The 21,411-nt window shown below is 43.3% G+C and overlaps 1 protein-coding gene across 1 annotated transcript in view; it reads right to left on the bottom strand.

The window, feature by feature from the left end:
* The window catches only part of PPTC7 (protein phosphatase targeting COQ7), a 42,195-nt gene extending 38,502 nt beyond the window's left edge, over positions 1-3,693 (bottom strand). Inside the window, exon 1 of the mRNA XM_004379081.2 lies at positions 3,190-3,693. Coding sequence (XP_004379138.1) covers positions 3,190-3,415 — 226 coding nt within the window. The 5' untranslated portion in view covers positions 3,416-3,693. The remainder of the gene's footprint in view (positions 1-3,189) is intronic.
* Positions 3,694-21,411: the final 17,718 nt, after the last annotated feature.

The following is a 21,411-nucleotide window of genomic DNA, read 5'->3' as shown; positions in this document are numbered from 1 at the left end:
TTCTGCATCCTACTTTGGTGAGTGGCATCTGGGGTCTTAAAATCTTGCAAGCGGCCATCTAAGATGCATCAATTGGTCCCAACCACCTGGAGTAAAGGAGCATGAAGAACACCAAAGACACAAGGAAAGTATTAGTCCAAGAGACAGAAAGGGCCACCACATAAACCAGAGACCTCATCAGCCTGAGACCAGAAGAACTAGATGGTGCCCGGCTACTACCAATGACCGCCCTGACAGGGAACACAACAGAGAGTCCCTGATGGAGCGGCAGAAAGGTGGGGTGCAGAACTCAAATTCTGGTAAGAAGACCAGACTTAACGGTCTGACTGAGACTGGAGGAATCCCGGAAAGTATGGCCCCCCGGATTCTCTATCAGCCTAGAACTAAAACAATTTCCGTGGCCAACTCTTCAGACAGGGATTGGACTGGACTGTGAGACATAAAGTGATACTCGTAAGGAGTGTGCCTCTTAGCTCAAGTAGACACAAGAGATTAAATAGGCAGCTTCTGTCCGGAGGTGAGATGGGAAGGCAGAGAGGGTTAGGAGTTGGGTGAATGGACATGGGGAATCAGGGGTGGAAAGGAGGAGTGTGCTGTCACAGTATGCGGAGAGCAGTTAGAGTCACATAACAATGTATGTATAAATCTTTGTATGGCAGATCAACTTGAAATGTAAACTTCATTTAAACTACAACAATAAAAAAAAGAAGAAAATACAAATACTGAATTAAAAAAAAAAAAAAAAAAAAAGGCCGGCTTAAAATGTTAAAAAGCAAAGATGTCACCTTGAGGCCTACAGGGGCCTGACCCAAGCCCTGGTATTTCAATAGCCTCATATGCATGCAAAAGCTGGACAATGAATAACAAAGACTGAAGAAAAATTGATGCCTCTGAATTATGGTGTTAGCAAAGAATACATAATGTACGATGGACTGCCAGAAGAATGAACAAATCTGTCTTAGAAGAAGTACAGCCGGAATGCTCCTTAGAAGGGAGGATGACAAGACTTCATCTTATGTACTTTGGACATGTTATCAGGAGACACCACTCCCTGGAGAAAGGACATCATGCTGGGTAAAGTAGAGGGGGCATCAAAAGAGAGGAAGACCCTCAATGAGATGGACTGACACAGTGGCTGCAACAATGGGCTCAAGCACAGCAACGATTGTGAGGATGGCACAGGATCGGGCAGTGTTTCATTCTGTTGTACACAGGGTCACTATGATTCGGAACCGACTTAACAGCACTTAACAATAACAATGCCTGTTATTCAAGGTGCAAAGTAACAAACAGTGTCATCCTTTCAAAACAAAAAGAAAATAAGCTCTGATAGGCAGAACCTTTAGCCCTTGAGAGTCAGGTAGTCTGCTCCCTTCATTCCCTAGTTTAGATGAAGAAAATGAGACCAAGAGAGGCTCTTGCCCAAGACCAGAGATCACAGAGCTAGCTAGCAAGTGGCAAAGCTGAACACTGAACTAGACCGAGATTCGGTCAGGATGCCAGAACATGAAATTATGTTCATACTTTTTCATTACAGGTTTGACCAAAATTTCCCATCTTCTTAAAAAGTATCCCATTCCACTAAGTAGGCCTTCTACAATGCTAAAATTAAGCTTTAGCACTGGAATTTGACACACTAAAATATAACCCCAAATCATCAATTAAGTCACTGATCTTTCACAAACGCCAGCATAATGCAGCATTATAAGGCAGAACATTAATGACATGTTACTCTCTATCCTACTGCACTATGATGGCAACTTGAAAAAGCAATGAAGGTCACAGGCTCATTGAGAGAAGCACTTCTAAAAGTAATGGAAAAAGACAGCTACTGACGGCCCTTTAAAAAAGATACTGAGTCAGGGTCAAGATGACTTCAGGTCGGATTTTACAATTTCAGTCGCCAGTTCCCTGACCTTCTCTCACTCTCTCTCTCTCTCTCTCAAACACTGATTTGTTTTCAACCTGACTAATAGGGTCATTCATAAAGTAAACTAACAACAACCTTTCCCGTCCCATGTTCACAAACACTACATGTGGTAGAAGCAAGGATACTAGGCAGTTATTCTGAGACCTGATTAAAATATAACTACTGTCATAAAAACTTTCTAAAGAAAAGTTACAGAACCATTTGTTCTAATGCCAAACTTTACCTGGGCTTATGAAATTTAAAGTAACCAAAAACTCGATCTCACTTGAGAAGCGAAACCAAAATGACATTTGAACCCAAGTTCAATGTCCGCATGCCCTTCAATTTCAAAGGAGGTGCTTTATTTATTAAAAGAGATTTAGACAATGAAAATCAACACTACCGAAATATCTACGATCCTATGGCATACACAGTGTGTCCGAAGATACACATTATGGTAAAGTTTCTGACTGCTTGTGAATTACATGTAGCTCTTTCTGTAAGCGCCCTCCCCAGTCTCCCACCCCCAAAAGTGTAACTGGAATAGGCCTTAAGAACCACCTAAGCACCTGTGGCCTTAAGAGGCTTTAACCAATTCTCAAGGTTTCCTACAACACAGGTTCAAACGTTCTATTTTGGGTCAAGGAGGCTCTCTTGCACCGCAAATGACCGCAAGTGGACAAGATCAGTGTAGGAGAATGCAATCGCGAGTGGTTTTTCACCAGGCGAGCGGGCCCCCGCTGCTACACTCCAAAAAGGACAGCAGTCAGGTCAAGCCTGGGTCGGCGAAGAATGCTGCTGGCTGTCTGGGGCTCACGACAGTCTATCTGCTTGAGATCCCCGCAGCCCGTGGCCGGGCCGTGGTTTCAGGAGCACGCGAGGAAGCAAGGATCCCCGGGGACAGAGGAAAGAGCGAGATTATGAGCCTGCAGGTGTCGCTGGGGGAGAGGACGAGGTCGCCTGCGGCCAGCACAGCCAAGTGACTAAGAGTGCGGCTCTGGACTCCGACGAACTGGTCACATTCCCGGGCTGTGACCTTGAACACGTGGCTAGACCGCTCTGCGCCTCAGTTTCCTCTCTATAACCGGGTTTGTCCAAGCGGAAAGCGCACCCCGGAGCGCTTGGCGAGACGCCTGGCACATAGTAAGCGCTCCCTACATGTGGGCTACTCCCGGCTCTCTGGCTCGTCTGGCGCCTGAGGAAGCGAGAAAGTCCCGGGTAGGGGAGTCCCCAGGAGGCGGACCCGGGGCTGGAGGTGGGGAACCGGGCCGGGGACTCACCGAGCACGTCAGCGGAGCGGTGTCGGGCCACGAAGCACGCGTCGTCCCCGTAGCACGCGCCCTTCTTGAGGAGGCCCTTACGGAAGTCCTTGCCGAAGCCGCAGCCAGCCGTCACCAGCCCGTAGTCGCCGCCGCCGCCGCCGCTGCCGGCCCTGGAGTCAGTCTGCGAAAGGCTGCCGAGCACGGCGCGGGCCACCAGCCGCCCGTACGAGAGGACCGAGAACATCGCCGCCACCGCCCCCCCGAGGAGGCGGGGGGCCCGGGGAGCAGGAGGACGCCGAGGCCCGGAGCCGGCTCTTTCCTCAGCCGCAGCCGCGCCGCCGCCGGGGAGCTCGTCAGGGCGGCGCACAGTCGCCGCCGGCGCCCCTGCCCGACGCACGGGGCCTCGCACACGCTCCGCCGCGCGCACGGGAGCCAGAGCGAGGTCAGAGCTGGCGGCTCCTCCGCCTCAGTCCGACTCGGGTCCCGGCTGCAGCCGCTGCTGCCGCCGCCATTTTCCGCTCCACTAGCGTGTTCCGGGCCGAGCCAGCGGTACCGCCCCCTTCCTGGCCCCGCCTCCAGCCCCGCCCACGATTCGCGGCCCAGGCCCAAGCTCCGCCCCCTCGGGCACGCTGCCCTATGCAGTCACCGAGGTCGACCGTGCGCAAAGCGTGTGTATGCAATGTCTCCTGGGAGTTGTAGTCCATGCGTGTAGTTGCGTTTGACTTGACTGTCTACGGATCCATGACCTAGGAAGATGCCCCAGCTGCGAGACCTAGGTTAACTAATTGAGAATTACAGGTGGGCTGTTTGAGGCTTCCCCCCCTTGTTTTAACCGTATCTTTGAAAGGCTATTGTTTTAAACAACGCTACCATCCGCTTGAACAAAAACCTGAAAGAAACCAGTGCTGAGTCATGTATTTATTACGTAGTATATAAATTGAGGAACTGCGGTACTTAAATCTAATGACATCTCCAGAATTTACATACTGGAAGTGTTTAGGGGCGGCAATATGGATGGTCAGAAGAGACTTTTTGCCTAGTCCTTCAGGAAAAACAGCAAATGTTATATGTTCCTATCAGACAATGGGGAACAAGTGGGTGGAGGGGCAGTGATGGAGACATAAGCATGGTCACTGCAGACATGTTACACAGAAGTGTTTCAGATTTGCAAGATGGTTCTGCCAAATTAAGAGAAAAAAATTCCAGGCCCCAAATTTCTTTACCTCAGATCTTAATTTTCTTGAGGGTCCAACTGGCCAATCAGGTGTTCTCCCAACCTCTGACTTGGCTGCCCAAAGCGGTCATGGAGTGCCACAGACTTACAAAGATGAGGCGCCTTCTTCTCTCTTTCCACGGCTGCCATCTCTTCTAGTCAAAGGGACAGCCGTTGCCAAGAAAGGCGGCTCTCCTACTTTTTTTTTTTTTTTTTTAAGCTCTTGGCCCAGCCCTAACAAAGACATTATGTATAGCCTTCCCCAGATTTTCACTATTATATAAGTAGCTTTCTTCTGGAAGTTGTAGGTTGGATAAAAGCTAAACAAAATGGGGAGCTTGTAATCTGAATGGGGTGATTATCTCACCAAATATATATTTTTATATATATGTATGAATGTATATAAAGGAGCCCTGGTGGAGCAGTGCTTAAGCACTCGGCTGCTAACTGAGAGGTCAGAGGTTCGAACCCACCAGACACTCTCTGGGAGAAAGATGTGGCAGTCTGCTTCCCTAAAGATTACAGCTTTGGAAACCTTATGGGGCAATTCTACTATGTCCTATAGGGTCACTATGAGTTGAAATCGACTTGATGGCAATCGGTATGAATGTATACAAATACTCAAGCTATTTACCATGCCCTGTGGGGCCATACATAATCTTGCCCCTGCATACCTCTTCTACCCTATTTGGTACCATGTCACCTTCACTAACTGGCTTCTAGTCAATGGCCTTCTTTATAGTCCTCAACCAAGCCAAACTCATAGCTGCCTCAGGGCCTTTGCTCTTGCTCTTCCTGCTACTCACTAGAATGTAATTCCATTATCTGAGGGTCCTTGTTTGTGTTCTTCATGGCTCTATCCCCAGAACATAGGGGCACACAGTAAACATTTAAGTGAATATTTCACTAGATTCTAAACTCTTGAAGGGCAAGGACTATTTGCCATTTATTACCAGAATTCGATGCAATGCTTGGCACACAGTAAGGAAGTTTGTGGATGTCTACTGAATAAAGGAAGGAATGACTGAATGAGATCCATGTTTGTGGAATAAAATAATCATTGAATGAATGGAGTTCATAAACTAAAGAATGATTGAATGAATGGAGTTCACAAAATTGAGATCTGGGGTAAATAATCCAGTTTGGAATAATTTCTACTTTCACTGAAACATAAATATGTGTCACCTCAAAGCATTAGTCCTTTTCCCATTAACTTCTGACAGGGCTGTACTTACTTCGGGGATTCCCATCTCATTCTTTAAATGATGCTTTTTATACCTTTCTTAATACACCAAAAGTCCTGCCAACCATCCGCTCAAAGTCCATTTTTCCGTTATCCTAATTACTGTCATCATTAAACACTTTTGCAGTTCACAGTGTGCCAAGTACCCTCTCTCTGTTTCCATCTACGAGAGTTTTCATCAAAATTGATGAAAAAAAAGTGACTGAGTAAATCACTTCACATAGTGAATGGCATTTTGTCAAATATACAGAAACACACACACACACAAACTGATTTACTGGATAAACAAGATAGCCATCTGAATAATGGAATCACACCTTGCTGTCTTTCATGGCCCATGAGAAAGAGCAGCCAGGAGAGCGCTGGAGTCTGAGAAGCCCTCTGCTTTGGCATTTATATCTATGCCAGTTGTGCTAAAGGTAATTCTTTCAAGCACACACACCACTACCAAATCCTAGCCAGGCTGTCAGGTAATTCTGCCCTAAGGACAAACTTTTTAAAATAGCATGTCAACCCCTATTCCTTGCCTCGTCAAACTCCTTCAGACTTTTCCTACCTTTCATTGTCAGGGCATATATTATCTAATTTCCGTGTCACTCACAAGAACCAGTTGAATGGGATAAGCAGGAACATAAGATGTGACTCTAAAGTTCGTAACCTCGGCTCCAACCAGGCTGCTGTTTTCACAGGGAAATGATACGGGTGCCTTGAGTTTCTGGCAAATGAGTTTCCTGCAAATGAGTTGCTCAGCCAAGCACAATGCAAATAGAATCCTTTCTCAAAACTCTTTTGCACTTCCTGGAAAGGAGAAGAGACAGGGCCTCAGGTTTCCTTGAATCATGTATTCCAAAGCCGGCTCTAAACAGTGGCACTCCGGTGGGGAAGCCAGGACAGGGTAATTTGAAAAACATCTTCCCCTGCCCTCCCCCAGGAGCATGATCCACATTTGACATGTTGTTAGACTTTAAAAGACCTAGGAATTTTCTTCCTTAACAGGGTTAACATTCCTAGCACTTCACGGATTCCTGGGAGGTCAGTTGTCATTCTCAGAGGAGAATAAGTGGTAAAAATACCATCTGTTCTCCCAGGGCACCTCTGTGGCATTAGGAAAGAGCTCTGTACTGGAGTCACCCCCAGCTCCTAGGAGCTTCATAGCTCCTTCGAAAAAGCAAAAAAAAAAAAAAAAGCATGAATTCCCCAGTGAGATTTTTCTGCCAGACTGGTACACTGATTACTCCAGATTCCTCTTTGCTAACCTACTCAAAAGGAGCACTAATTCATTTATGGCACAGTTTCTCTACCTCAGCAGTACTGACATTTTGGGCTCAATAATTCTTTGTTGTAGGGGGCTGTCCCAGGCATTGCGGGGTATAAGCAGCATCCCTGCCTTCTACCCACTAGATGCCATAGCACGCACCTCCCCAGCTGGGACAACCAAAAATGCCTCCAGCCGTTGCCAAATGTCTCCCAGGGGATATAATCGCCTCCAGTTCAGAAACACCGGTTTCGTGCAAGTGAACAAATATTTGGTGACTGCTTGTTATGTCCAAGGGACCAGACTAAGGACAAAAAAAAAAAAAAGCCAGTGCCTTCACAGCAGTCACTGTCTACTATGAGGGTCAAAATAAGTATAGAGAGAATGTAAGCACCATCAGTTCAAATAAAGGAGGGTGCTGGGGAAGAGAAATGGGCCTCGCTGGGGTAGCGGGGACACTCCAGGGCATTTCATGAAGAAAGGTGACATTTGTGAGAGCACTGAACAGACAGACTGTGAGCATAAGGAGGAGGTCTGGCCATTCCAAGAAGAAACAGAAGCACAACGAATGCAGTGTGACTGGAGAAATCCAGGTAGGATAGTGCAACAATTCTGTCTTAGTCATCTAGTGCTGCTATAACAGAAATACCACAAGTGGATGGTTTTAACAAAGAGTTTATTTCCTTACAGTAAAGTAGGCTAAAAGTCCGAATTCAGGGTGTCAGTTCCAGGGGAAGGCTTTCTCTCTCTGTCAGCCCTCTCATCAATCTTCCCCCGGACTAGGAACTTCTCAGCGCAGGGACCCCAGGTCCAAAGGACACACTCTGCTCCTGGCGCTGCTTTCTTGGTGGTATGAGGTCCCACTGTCTCTCTGCTCACTTCTCTCTTTTATATTTCAAGAAATCGCCTCAGGACACAATCCAATCTTGTAGATTGAGTCCTGCCTCACTAACACAACCGCCACCCATCCTCCCTCATTAACATCGAGGCAGGATTTACAACATATAGGAAAATCACACAATACCAGGAATCATGGTCCAGCCAAATTGATACTAACATTTTTTGGGGAACATAATTCAATCCATGACACCATCTTAGGGTTTGAATGAGGAATCTTGAGAAGTAGGGCTGGGAAAATAGTATAGGATCTATTTAGCCACAAAAAGGAATTAAGTACTGATACATGCTACAACACGGATGAACCCTGAAAACATGTTAAGTGAAAGAAGCCAGTCACAAAAGGATTCCATTTATATGAAATAACCACAATAGGTTAATTCATACAGACAGAAAGCAGATTGGTGGTTGCCAGGGGCTGGAGGGAGAGGGGAATGGGGAATGACTGCTAATGGGTCCAGGATTTCCTTCAGGCCCATTAGAGCATTGCATTCTCCTAGTCACAGTGATTAGTCCAGACAGAAGTCATATGAGGCAAGCCAGGCCAGTGAGACTTGATTCTGGGACTTTTGCTAAAAGTATTAACCCATTGCCCTCAAGTCAATTCTGGCTCATAGCAACCCTAGAGGGCAGAGTAGAACTGCCTCATAGGGTTTCCAAGGAGCGGCTGGTGGATTTGAACTGCTGACCTTCTGGTTACCAGTCAAGCTCTTAAACACTGCGCCACCAGGGCTCCACAGGGTAGAACTTCCCCACAGGGTTTCCAAGGCTGTAAACCTTTAGGGAAGCAGATTGCCACATCTTTCTCCCCTTGAGAGGCTGGCTGGTAGGTTCGAAACACCAACCTTTGGTTAGCAGACCAGCGCTTAACCACTGTACTACCAGGGCTCTGCTGAAAGTATTAGGAAGGAGAAATTCTCACCAGCATTGCTAAGCTGATAGAATGCCAGCTTGGAGCTGCTGGTGGCCATCTTTGCCATTACTTGGGAAGAGCCAATGAAGGAGAATGAAGCCAATACAGAGGGTGGCAGAGCCTAGAGATGGTGAGGGACAGATGCCTGGTCACAGTGATTGAACCCCCAAGTCCAGCTCTGCCTGAAGAAAGATCAGTCCCTGAACTCATAAAAACTCCCTATTTTGCTTACACTGCTTTGAGTTTGTGTGGCAATGTTATGAATCCTGAGAAACATATCATGTGACCCAGGTGCCATGACCACAATTATTGGATGAAGATTAAGTCCTCAAACCAAAGACAACTATTAGGAGGGAACTTATCCTCTGCTCCTCAGGATAAAACAGACTGAAGAAAAACTTTCGGCCTTCTTCTCTCATACCTCCATGAGATGAGTGATTTGTGCAATGGATGGGCCTGGGAGAATATGCTGAGTATGTCCCCTTTTCTTTTTCTCTTTTGCTGGGGTCTGACCTTTAGACGCCCATGTTCTCCTGCCTCACCATGGCGAGCCTTCTCTATGGAGGAAGCTTGCAGAAACCCCATCTGCCTGTGACTACTGGGCAAATCAGTTTAATCCAGAGATGGGTTGCCTGCACAGTAACCAGCCTTATCAATGAAGGTGATTTTTTTTTTAGGTCTAGCTGCCTGATTCATATATCTGCTTCTCAGTGGGTTTAGAATTTGGAAAGGCATAGAAGGGCATAATTAATTATCACCCCATAAACCCCCAACATGTAAATTTTCTGTTAGGAAGACCTTGACATGCAGGCACAAGGACTGACATTTGGGGGCTAAAATAGCACGTGGAGATCAAGTGTCTGGTGCAGCCAGGGCTCTAGGCTTAAAGGTAATTGTGGGTCAAGTGGGCTCGTGACCTGGGCAGTCTGTGACAGCTACCATTGTTCAGCAGAATTTTACCTGGCAGGGGCCTGAGTACAAGGACCTCTGGGGCAAGCCTTGACCTCTCTGTGTGAGCACGGCTTTGATCTCATCAGGCAGCCAGGACAGGGATTAGATGATTGCGAGAAGGGCCTTTCTGTCCCTGGGAAGGCTTACCTTAAAGCGGGCAGAACTTCAGCTTACAGACGTTTAGGCTCTGGTGGGCAGAATATTTTTGCTTCTTGTAGCGTGCCTGTTTCAGGAAGGCTTTAGGCTGAAACTTTAAATAGCAAAGGCAGCTAAGTTCTGCGGGGTCTACAGAGCTCTTGTATGTGGGAGTCTAGCCTTTTTACATCGTGAATGCATGGTGTAGGTAGATGCTGCAACGTTAGCTGCCCCCATCTGTTCTTCTGCAGGTTATTCTGAGCCCCGTGGAGGGACTCATCTTTGGAATCCATTTGTCACATGCTAGTAAGGCTCACCTCACCCCTGGGACCTCAGGTTGGCTCTGGTTAGTTAATTGCATAAGCCTCGATGGTGGCTTTGGATTTGAGGAGCCCAGACTTGGACTTTACCCATAAAACCAGTCGCCATCAAATCGACTCCAACTCATGGCAACTCATGTGTGTTAGAGTAGAACTGTGCTCCACAGGGTTTTCAATGGCTGATTTTTCAAAAGTAGATCACCAGGACTTTCCTCCTAGATGCCTCTGAGTGCACTCCAACCACCAACCTTTAGGTTAGCAGCCAAGCGCATTAACCACTTTGCACCACTCAGGGACTCCAACTTTACCCGTACAATGATGGTATATTTCAGTAGTAAAAACGAAAGTAAAGAACAGGTCCTGTATTATACGGGAGATATGCCTCTTGGTGAACTGAGGTAGAGAAAGCTAATGAACACCCGAAAGTTAAGAAGGCAGTTAACGAAGTCTATGGCTAGAAGACTCTGTCTGTGGGAAATAAATTTGCTCGTGAAATGAAAGAGGAACCGAAAAAAAAATCGTTTTTTTTTAAATATGCTTCTGTTGTGCTATCAGAACAGAACTAGTAGAAGAGTCAAAGACAGAAATGTTAAACTAAAGACTGTCATCTAAGCAGACAGCCCAGACAGACCTAAAAGGAAAATGAAGACTTAGCTAGATAGATATTAAAAGATGAGATCCACACATATACTGAAACTACATACGTGTAATACATATGTACTACAGGGTGGCAGAAAAGAATAAATACTGCGAGGACATTAGTTATCTCTCTGGGAAAATATTAAATTGGATCCCTAACTCATACTATACACAAGAATAAATTTCAGGGGTTAAAAGCAAATCTGTAAAAATTTAGAAGAAAGTCTAGAATATTAAGGTAAGAAATGATGGCTTCAGTAATATATAAAAAAGCAAAACCTGCTAAGGAACTTTTTTTTAATCAATTTGGCTACATTAGAATTTAAAACTTCTGTACAACAAATGGGAGCCCTAGTGGCGTAGTGGTCAATAGCTCACCTGCTAACCAAAAGGTCAGCAGTTTGAGTCCACCACCTGCTCCTCGGAAACCCGATGGGGTAGTTCTACTCTGTTCTATGGGGTCGCTATGAGTCAGAATTGACTCAATAGCAATGGGTTTGGTCTGGTTAACCAGTGCAACAAATGATACCATTAAAAAAATAGTTAAAAAGACAAGCTTCCATCCCCTCAAAGAAAAAAGACATGCCACAGACTGAAAGAAGATATTTGTAATGCCAAGAAAGGATTAATATCCAGAGTACATAAAGAACTCCTTCACATTAATAAGGAAAAAAAAACAATAGAAAAGCATTTAAAAAAAAAAAAGAAGAACATACAAAAATGCTCAATGAAGGCATTTTAGAATAAAAAACTGAACATCTAATAAATATATGAACAGATACCCAATCTCACTAGTAATCAGAGAGTCTAAGTTAGATCGGGCAGGCAGAGAAAGTCTCTCTGAAAAGGTGTCATTTGAAATGTGGCCTAAATGAAAATTTGAGTAAAACAGTCATTCAACTTCTGGAGTAAGGAAAGAGCAGGTGCAAATTCCCTGACATAGGAATAAGTTTGGCTTGGTTGAGGAGTAAACGAAGGCCAGTGAACGATGGGGAGGAGTAGGAGGTGAGGTTAAGGAGGTGGGCAGAGGGCAGATCATGTAGGGCCTTATAGACCACAGTGAGGGTTTGGGGCTTTACACTAAGGCAATGGGAAGCCATCAGAGTGTTTAATTAGGGGGATGATGTAACTGAAGAAAAAAGCAAGGCCTGGTTCATTTAACTGAAGAGCTGAAGCATTTGCTCAATACACCTAAGACATACCTATCTTGGCACTTGCTTTAAGAAGTGAATTTGAGGAGGCCAGGAGTTCAGGAGCACAATCAATGTGGAAATGAAATCCTAGAGATCAACTTTGAGATTGCATAAGATAGAATGACTCCAATTATAGCCCATTTCTGAAGACATAAAGAATTATGCCTTATTTGGTGGTGGTGGTGGTGGTGGGAGGTTTGGGGGAAGTTCTAACACTTTTCTTTTTATTCCTTGCCAAAAACACCGAAACTCTGTCCCCACCACTCGGGATTTCTCTCCCTTGAGTTTGACATCAGAATGGGATGCAGTTCTAAGTTCCCCTTTCTTTGCTACCCTCCATGATAACACAAGGTTCATTGTTAGTTAACGGGTTTTTCTGCTCATCCCTGTTGTTGCTGTCGTGCGCCCTCAAGTGGATTCTAATTCATAAGTGACCCTATAGGACAGAGTAGAACTGCCCCATAGGACTTCTTAGGCTGTGATCTTTACGAAAGCAGATTGCCAGGTCTTTTCTCCTACAGAGCGGCTGGTGAGTTCAAACCACCGACCTTTTGGTTAGCAGCCAAGAGCTTAACCACTGCACTGCCAGAGCTCCTTGCTCATCACTAGGGAACAAAAAAGTAGTAAATAAGGATGTCAAAAGTTAAAATATGACTTTCATTCAAATACGGAATGAAAACATGTCAAACATTTACTCAACTTTTTAAAGAGGGAACTAGCAAAATGGTAAAGCCAGTAAAAAAAGAGCATTTTGAAGAAGTAGATATTTGAGGAAGTAAGAAACCTGGTTAGATGCAAAACTGGTTAATATCCCATGGGTAATAAAAAACTATAAGCTTTGGGGTTCTTTTTTGAACTAGGCAGAACTAATTTGAAATCCACTGGGCCTTTAAATCCATAGTAAATACCAAGGCAAACAAAGGTACAATCCCTGGTCTATACTGCCATTGGGCCAAATCCAGCCTTCTGCTTGTGTAATAAAGTTTTACTGGAACACAGCCACTCCCACAATGATAAGAGTTGAGTAGTCACCAGAGAGCATATAGCTTGCAAAGACTGAAATATTTTCTATCTGGACCTTCACAGAAAAAAATTTGCTACCTGTGCATTAAATAATCCTTGTGTGGGCCTGGAGCCGTGGTGGCGCATTGGTTAAGAGCTCAGCTGCTAACCAAAAGGTCGGCAGTTCGAATCCACCAGCCAGCTCCTTGGAAATCCTATGGGGCAGTTCTACTCTGTCCTACAGGGTCGCCATGAGTCAGAATCGGTTAGACAGCAACAGGTCTGGTTTTGCGTGTGGGTGGGTGGGTGGCTCGTTAAACAATGCCCACCTAAAGGACTGTGCTGCCCTGTCTTGGTCTTACTTCCAAATTTTGGATAATTTTGCTTTAAAAAGGAAAATGTTAGGCTTCAAAAATCTTAGCCTTTTTGAGAATTGTTGTCCCTGCTCTGTAATTCCTAAATCCTCCCTTCCACCCACTCTACCACCCCCTTTCTGCAAGGGTGCCTATCCCAAAGCCCCTTAGCATTCCATGCTTTTCTCTGAGGGTGGAGCTTATGAAAACCTCCTTTTAAGTGCAAGTAGGCCTGAAAAACAAGTGGTATTAAGTACTGCAATGGATTTCAGTTAGGGCTTCTGCCTCAGACGAGGAAATTCACAAAGGAAGGTTTTCTTGGGTGGTCCCCTCCGCTATTCTGAATTAAGTTCTAGAGTTGTTGCACTCTAAGTTCCGAGAGGGCAAGAGCGGTGTCGGCTTGATCACTGCTCTTTCCCCGGTTCCTGGCACACAGTAGGTGCTCAGCCAGTGAAAGAATCAAGAGTGTTCTTCTCAGTATTGGTCCCGTGAGAGTATCCAAGTTTTGGTGATGGAGGCTGCCACCTGTAGGGTCAACATGGAACTACAGGATTTGAGTTGCTAAACCAAAAAAGAAAAAAAAAAAAAATCATTGCCTTCAAGTGGATTCTGACTCATAGCAACCCTATGCTAGAGCAGAACTGCCCCATAGAGTTTCTAAGGCTGAAGTCTTAACAGATGCAGACTGCCACATCTTTCTGCTGAGGAATGGTTGATAAGTTAGGACCGCTGACCTTTTGGTTAGCAGCCAAGCCCTTTAACCACTGGCCACCAGGGCTCCAGGACTGCTAAACTCGGAGGAAAATATAGCCAATTTCAAGGGAAGATTACAAGCGAATCTAACTTTCTCTTTTACATTCAGGCAGAATTAATCAACATCATTTTGTCTTTTCCAATTAAGGAACCCTAAACCCTTTCTCTGGAGCCCTGGTGGTGCAGTGGTTAAGAGCATAGCTGCTAACCAAAAGGTTGGCAGTTCGAATCCACCAGCCGCTCCTTGGAAACCCTATGCGGCAGTTCTACTCTGTCCTACAAGGTCGCTATGAGTCGGAATCAACTCGACTGCAACTGGTTTAAAACTTTTCTCTACTAACATTTTTCAGCCTTTTGAATGCTTCTTAACGGCCTAGCACCATTCCACACACACAATTATGTGGTAGGTAGGTACTACTATTATCCTCATTTTATAGATGAGGAATCTGAACACAGAAAGCTTGCCCAAGAAAGCTTGCACAGATAGTAAATGGCAAAACTGGGGATTTGAACCCAAACAGATTTCAGAGCGTGTGTTTTCAATAATTTCACTGCCTCTCTACACCTGATACTGAAAAGTATGTTTACATGAAATACATAAAAACATGGCAGATTGAACCCTTGCGATTATCTCTGCTTTCTCCTGAAACACTACTAAAATGATAGTAAGGGAATAAAAAGTTATGTATAAAGCCACAGGATACAGAATGGAAGATGAGACGGCTGCTCTTAGAGATGTCAAATCCTTCCTGGGAGACGGAAAATGGATGGCTGAGTCGCAACTCAAGTCTCTGTCCAAAAAGGCCTAGATAGACTTCATCTTTTCTAATCCTCCTTAATAAATTGACAATAATGGAGAGATTTGGGGAATTCTGGGAGTTTGGAAGTAGGATTTGTTCCATTCATAACTATGGCTGTAATAACTCTGACGTTTCCAGAACATCCCAAAATTTTCATTGTTGTTAAAAATACATTCATACTTGTCAGACCATGGATCTTGACTTTGAGCATGAAAAATACGCCTAACACTGTGAGGTTGCTGCTTTTAGCACAGGCTTACCCAGTCTAGTTTTTGCTTTTCTTTGTCTCCACATTCTTTCCAACAAATTTGTGTTAACAGAAGATAAATGCTTTAACACAAGGTGGAGCAGAGCCGCCTGATCCCTGGGCAGGGCAAAATGAGGCAGGTTCAGGTCTCAAAACGAATTCACTAAGAGGTTGTCAGTAAGAAATGAACAAAAAAAGGAACTACTGCAGGTCCTGAGGTCACAGACGAAAACAAGTTTATGACAGAGAATCTCAGAAATAGAAGTGGGCGGAGGACAGGAGAGCAGTGCCTCTCAGAGGTACCAAGAGGCAGCCTGTGAGTCAGAATTGACTCCATGGCAGTGGGTTTTGTCTACAGAAAAATGAATTTCTTTCTTCATTTAACATTGATTTGTTAAATATAACATTAACATTTAAAAGCTTGAATGTCACAAATAATTGCTTTTGGCACCCCCCAAATTAAAGCGCAATGTAAATGTAACATTACAAGGTGAATGGATTTATTAAAATCCAACTAATAAAATGGCTATACTAATACTACCACTGATACTCCCACACACCTACTAGAATGGCTAAGAACAAAAACAAAAACAATGGTATCGGGATACCATATCAAGTGCTGACTAGCATATGGAGCAACTGGAACTCTCATACATTGCCGTACAATGCAAAATGGCACAGTTATTTTGGAAAAGACTTCGGCATTTCTTATAAAGTAAAACATACACCCACCGCACAATCCAGAAGTCTCACTCCTTAGGTATGTATCCTAGGGATCCCTGGTGGTGCAGTGGGTAAAGTGTTCATCTGCTAACTTAAAGGTCAAAAAGGTTTACAACCACTAGCGGCTCTGCGGGAGAAAGATGTGGCAGTCTGCTTCCGTAAAGAGTTACAGGCTGAGAAACCCTATGGGGTAGCTATGAGTCAGAATCGACTGGACGGCAGTGGGTTTTTTTGTTTGTTTTTTTAGGTTTGTATCCAAGAGAATTGAAATCCTATGTTCACACAAAACCTGTATGTGCATGTTTATAGTGGCTTTATTTGTAATTCTTAAAAATTGGAAAACTTCAAATGTCCTTCAACTGGTGAACAGATACACAAATTGCAGTATACCCATATATGGAATACGTGTCAGCATTAAAAAGGAATGAGCTGTCAGTACGTGCAACATGGATGAATCCCAAAGGCATTATGCTAAGTGAAAGAAGCCAGGCTCAAAAGGCTGCATATGACTCCCCTGATGTGACATTCTGGAAAAGGCAAAACTATACAGACAGAAAACAGATCAGTGTTGCCAGCAGCTGGATAGTGGGAAGGCTTGATTATAAGGAGACATGAGGAAACTACTTTTTGGGGTGATGGAACTGTTCTATATCTTAAATGTGGTCGTGTGGTTCTATATCTTGAATTACATGACTATATGCATTTGTTAAAACTCATTATATACTTTTACATGAATTTAATGTATATAAATTATCCCTGAATAAACCTGACTAAAAAGAAATGTGGAGAAAATACAGCAAAATTTCAACATCTGAATAACCTTGGTGCAGAATACAGTGGTGTTATTTTCTATACCTTTCATTGTATTTGAAATATTTCAATCTAAAAATAATAAAAACAAAGACGATTTTTAAAAAGCCAACTAATTTATTTGTATTGCAGTGTGGTCCAATAATGGGATGCAAGTTTATAGTTGTATGGTAAACAATGAATTCTTATTTCAATCCTGTTGTATGTCTGAGAAAAGGTCAAATATCTCAATTTGAGGTTTTTCGAGAATGTGTTGTTGTTGTTAGATGCTGTCAGGTCGATTTTTGGCCCATAGCAACCCCATGTGACAGAGTAGAACTGCCCCATAAAGTTTTCTAGGCTGTCATCTTTACAGCCACAACTCATCTCAGTTTGTTGTACTGTAGTGGCTTATGTGTTGCTGGGATGCTATGCCACTGGTATTTCAAATACCAGCAGGGTCACCCATGGTGGACAGGTTTCAGCAGAGTTTCCAGACTAAGACAGACTGGTAATATAATGCCGGAAGATGAGCCCTTCAGGTTAGAAGGCACTCAAATACAACTGGGGAAGAGCTTCCACCTCAAAGTAGAGTCAATCTTAATGACGTGGATGGAATAAAACTTTTGGGATCTTCATTTGCTGAGGTGGCACGACTCAAAATGAGAAGAAACAGCTGCAAACATCCATTAATAATTGGAACATGAATGTACGAAGTATGAATCCAGGAAAATTGGAAGTTGTAAAAAATGAAATGGAATGCATAAAGATAGACATTCCAGGCATTAGTGAGCTGAAATGGAATGATATTGGCCATTTTGAATCTGACAATCATATAGTCTACTATGCCAGGAATGACAAATTGAAGAGGAATGGCGTTACATTCATTGTCAAAAAGCATTTCAAGATCTACCCTGAAGTACAGCACTGTCAGTGATAGGATAATACTCTTACACCTACAAGGATGACCAGATAATACTATTATTCAAATTTACACACCAATCACTAAGGCCAAAGATTTTTACCAACTTCTGCAGTCTGAAATTGATCAAATATGCAATCAAGATGCCCTGATAATTACTGGTGATTGGAATGTGAAGGTTGGAAACAAAGAAGAAGGATTAGTAGTTGGGAAACTACTTGGTGATATAAACGATGCTGGAGATTGTATGACAGAATTTTGTAAGATGAACGACTTCTTCACTGAAACTCTTTTTTCAACAACATAAACGGGGACTATACACGTGGACCTTGCCAGATGGAAAACACAAGAATCAAATCAACTGCATTTGTGGAAAAATGTCAGAATAAGACCAGGAGCCGACTGTGGAACAGACCAACAATTGCTCATATGCAAGTTCAAGCTGAAGCTGAAGAAAATTAAAGCAAGTCCACAAGAGCCAAAATATGACCTTGAATGTATCCCACCTGAATTTAGAGACCATCTCAAGAATAGATTTGATGCATTAAACATTAATGACTGAAGACCAGACGAATTGTGGGATGACATCAAGGACATCATACATGAAGAAACCAAAAGGTCACTAAAAACGCAGGAAAAAAAGATCAAAACGCATGTCAAAAGAGACTCTGAAACTTGCTCTTGAACACACAGCAGCTAAAGCGAGTGGAAGAAAGATGAAGTAAAAGAGCTGAACAGAAGATCCCAAAGGGCAGCTCGAGAAGACCAAGTAAAGTATTATAATGAAATGTGCAAAGACCTGGAGTTAGAACACCAAACGGGAAGAATGCGCTCAGCATTTCTCAAGCTGAAAGAACTGAAGACAAAATTCAAGCCTCAAATTGCAATATTGAAGGATTCTATGGGCAAAATACTGAACAATGCAGGAAGCATCAAAAGAAGATAGAAGGAATACACAGTCACTGTACCAAAAAAAATTGGTTGATGTTAAACCATTTCAGGAGGTAGCATATGATCAAGGACCAAAGGTACTGAAGTGCAAGCTGCACTGAAGGCACTGGCGAAAAACAAGGCTCCAGGAATTGACAGAATACCAATTCAGATGTTTCAACAAACGGATGCAGCGCTGGAGGTGCTCACTCGTCTATGCCAAGAAATCTGGAAGACAGCTACCTAGCCAAATGACTGGAAGAGATCCATATCTGTGCCCATTCCAAAGAAAGGTGACCCAACAGGATGTGGAAATCATTGAACAATATCATTAATATCACACGGAAGTAAAATTTTTCTGAAGAAAATTCAAAAATGGTTGCAACAGTACATAGACAAAGAACTGTCACAAAGTCAAGTCGGATTCAGAAGAGGATGTGCAATGAGGAATATAATTACTGATGTCAGATGGATCTTGGCCAAAAGCAGAGAATACCAGAAAGATGTTCATCTGTGTTTTCTGACTATGCAAAGACATTCAAATGTGTGGACCATAACAAATTACAGATAACATTTCGAAGAATGGGAATTCCCGGACACTTCATTGTGCTCGTGAGGAACCTGTATGTAGACCAAGAGGCAGTTGTTCGAACTGCTTGGTTTAAAAACAGGAAAGGTGTGCATCAGGGTTATATTCTTTCACCATACTTATTCAATCTGTATGTTGAGCAAATAATCTGAGAATCTGGACTATATGAAGAAGAACGTAAGATTAGGACTGGAGGAAGAAGACTCATTAATACGCTGCGATATGCAGATGCCACCACCTTGCCTGCAGAAAGCAAGGAGGACTTGAAGCACTTACTGATGAAGATCAAAGATTACAGCCTTCAGTATGGATTATACCTCAACATAAAGAAAACAAAAGTCCTCACAATGAGACCAATAAGCAATATCATGATAAATGGAGAAAAGACAGAAGTTGTCAAGGATTTCATTTTACTTGGATCCACAATCAATGGCCATGGAAGCAGCAGTCAAGAAATCAAACGACGCATTGCATTGGGCAAATCTGCTGCAGAAGACCTCTTTAAAGTGTTAAAAAGCAAAGATATCACTTTGAGGACCAACATGTGCCTGACCCAAGCCATGATAGTTTCAATCGCCTCTTATGCATGCAAAAGCTGGATAATGAATAATGAAGACCAAAGAAAAACTGATGCCTCTGAATTATAGTGTTGGTGACAAATATTGAATATACCATGGACTGCAGAAGAATGAACAAATATGTCTTGGAAGAAGTACAGCCAGAATGCTCGTTAGAAGCAAGGATGGCAAGAGTTTGTCTCATGTACTTTGGACATGTTATCAGGGGGTACCAGTCCCTGGAGAAGGACATTGTGCTTTGTAAAACAGAGGTCAGTGAAAGAGAGGAACACCCTCAACGAGATGGAATGACACAGTGGCTACAACAATTGGCTCAAGCATAGCAAAGATTGTGAGGATGGCGTAGGACCAGGCAGTGCTTCGTTCTGTTGTACATAATGTCACTATGAGTCGGAATCGACTCGACAGCACCTAACAACAACAATCTTTATGGGAGCAGATTGCCAGATCTTTCTCCTGTGGAGCCACTGGGTAAGTTTGAACCACCAATCTTTCAGGTAGCAGCCGAGTGCTTAACTGTTGTGCTCTGGCCACCAGGGTTTCTATTATACTTATTAGCAGGAAAAAGTGATACCTAATTTTAAACAGATTAGAAGCCATGACTGTAGTAATAATAATAATAACAACCACCACCACCAATTTATCTCAGAGCATGCCAAAGAATATGATGAGTGGTTAACATTGCCTTGTGCCTTATAAAACAAGCCTTAACTTCCCCCCTCCCCAGGTACTTCTGTGTCTTAGTTTTTTCAGACTCCTCATACGCAGCAGTTTCCAAGCACAGAATTCCAAAGCTGAAATGTCTTTAGTCTTCCTAAGGTTGGCACAGACTCTAAGGAATTGAGAATGCCAATAATCCTAGAGAAACAGATGGACGTTTTAAATCACAAACATTTATGAATAACCCAGACGCTGCAGTGTTGGACAAAACAGGGGAATAGATGTTAGCCTCTCTGTATGTCCTTCCATCCAAATGAGGTAACCTGCTAAGGCCAGGGCAGAAGGAAGGGAGAAAGGACCCTCTAGACTGAAAGATGAAAAAAGCCTGGCTCAAGAGGGTATCACCTCACAGAAACAGGTCACCTGTGAAATGAAAGCTCGTTTTCCTAAGGTTTGCAAAGCGGATCTGAGTTGATGCAATCCTCATTCTGACTTTGTAAGATGTCATAAAATGACTTTTTGGCTATCTACTGAGTGTTTGAGATTGGATAAAAAGGATGATGCGATTATTCCCCAAACTGTGTCCTAGTACGAGTCATGGGATGTTAGACTTGAAGAGGAAGTCACAGGTCATAGAATCATAAAGACAAAACAAGTTAAAGCCAAAGAGGACTTCCTCAAAGTCTAATGCAACAGCCTGCAATTTCAAAACAGAAAATAGGACAAAGTGATTCACAGGTGTTATGGAATAAAAAAGAAAGTGAAATACTGGAAATAAAGTGAAGGTTTAAAAACAAAAGAAAAAGTCCTGGATTTAGACGTTACGAGATACAGATTTGGAAAATACTTTTTTTTTTTTTTTAAGGAAAAGTTTCATCAGTTATTAAAAGTGGTCCAGAATTTCAGTCAGATGCTAAGGCAATCTTTTGAAGAAAAAAGTTGGAAATCTCTGTATTACACATCTGAGTGATCCAACTATATTTTTATACACTTTCTCTAGAATGCCACGGGAACATGCTTAAGATGTTACTTTGATGATTTGGTTTTGCTATATGCATTTAATAAACTAGGTATATGTGCTGTTTTGGCATTCTTCTGAATTGGTAAATATGTTTCTTGAATAAATACCATGATA

Source organism: Trichechus manatus, unplaced genomic scaffold, assembly GCF_000243295.1.
Source record: "Trichechus manatus latirostris isolate Lorelei unplaced genomic scaffold, TriManLat1.0 scaffold00061, whole genome shotgun sequence".
Classification (NCBI taxonomy): domain Eukaryota; kingdom Metazoa; phylum Chordata; class Mammalia; order Sirenia; family Trichechidae; genus Trichechus; species Trichechus manatus.
Note: the sequence above shows the minus strand (reverse complement) of the source record. Positions and strands in the feature narration are given on the sequence as shown.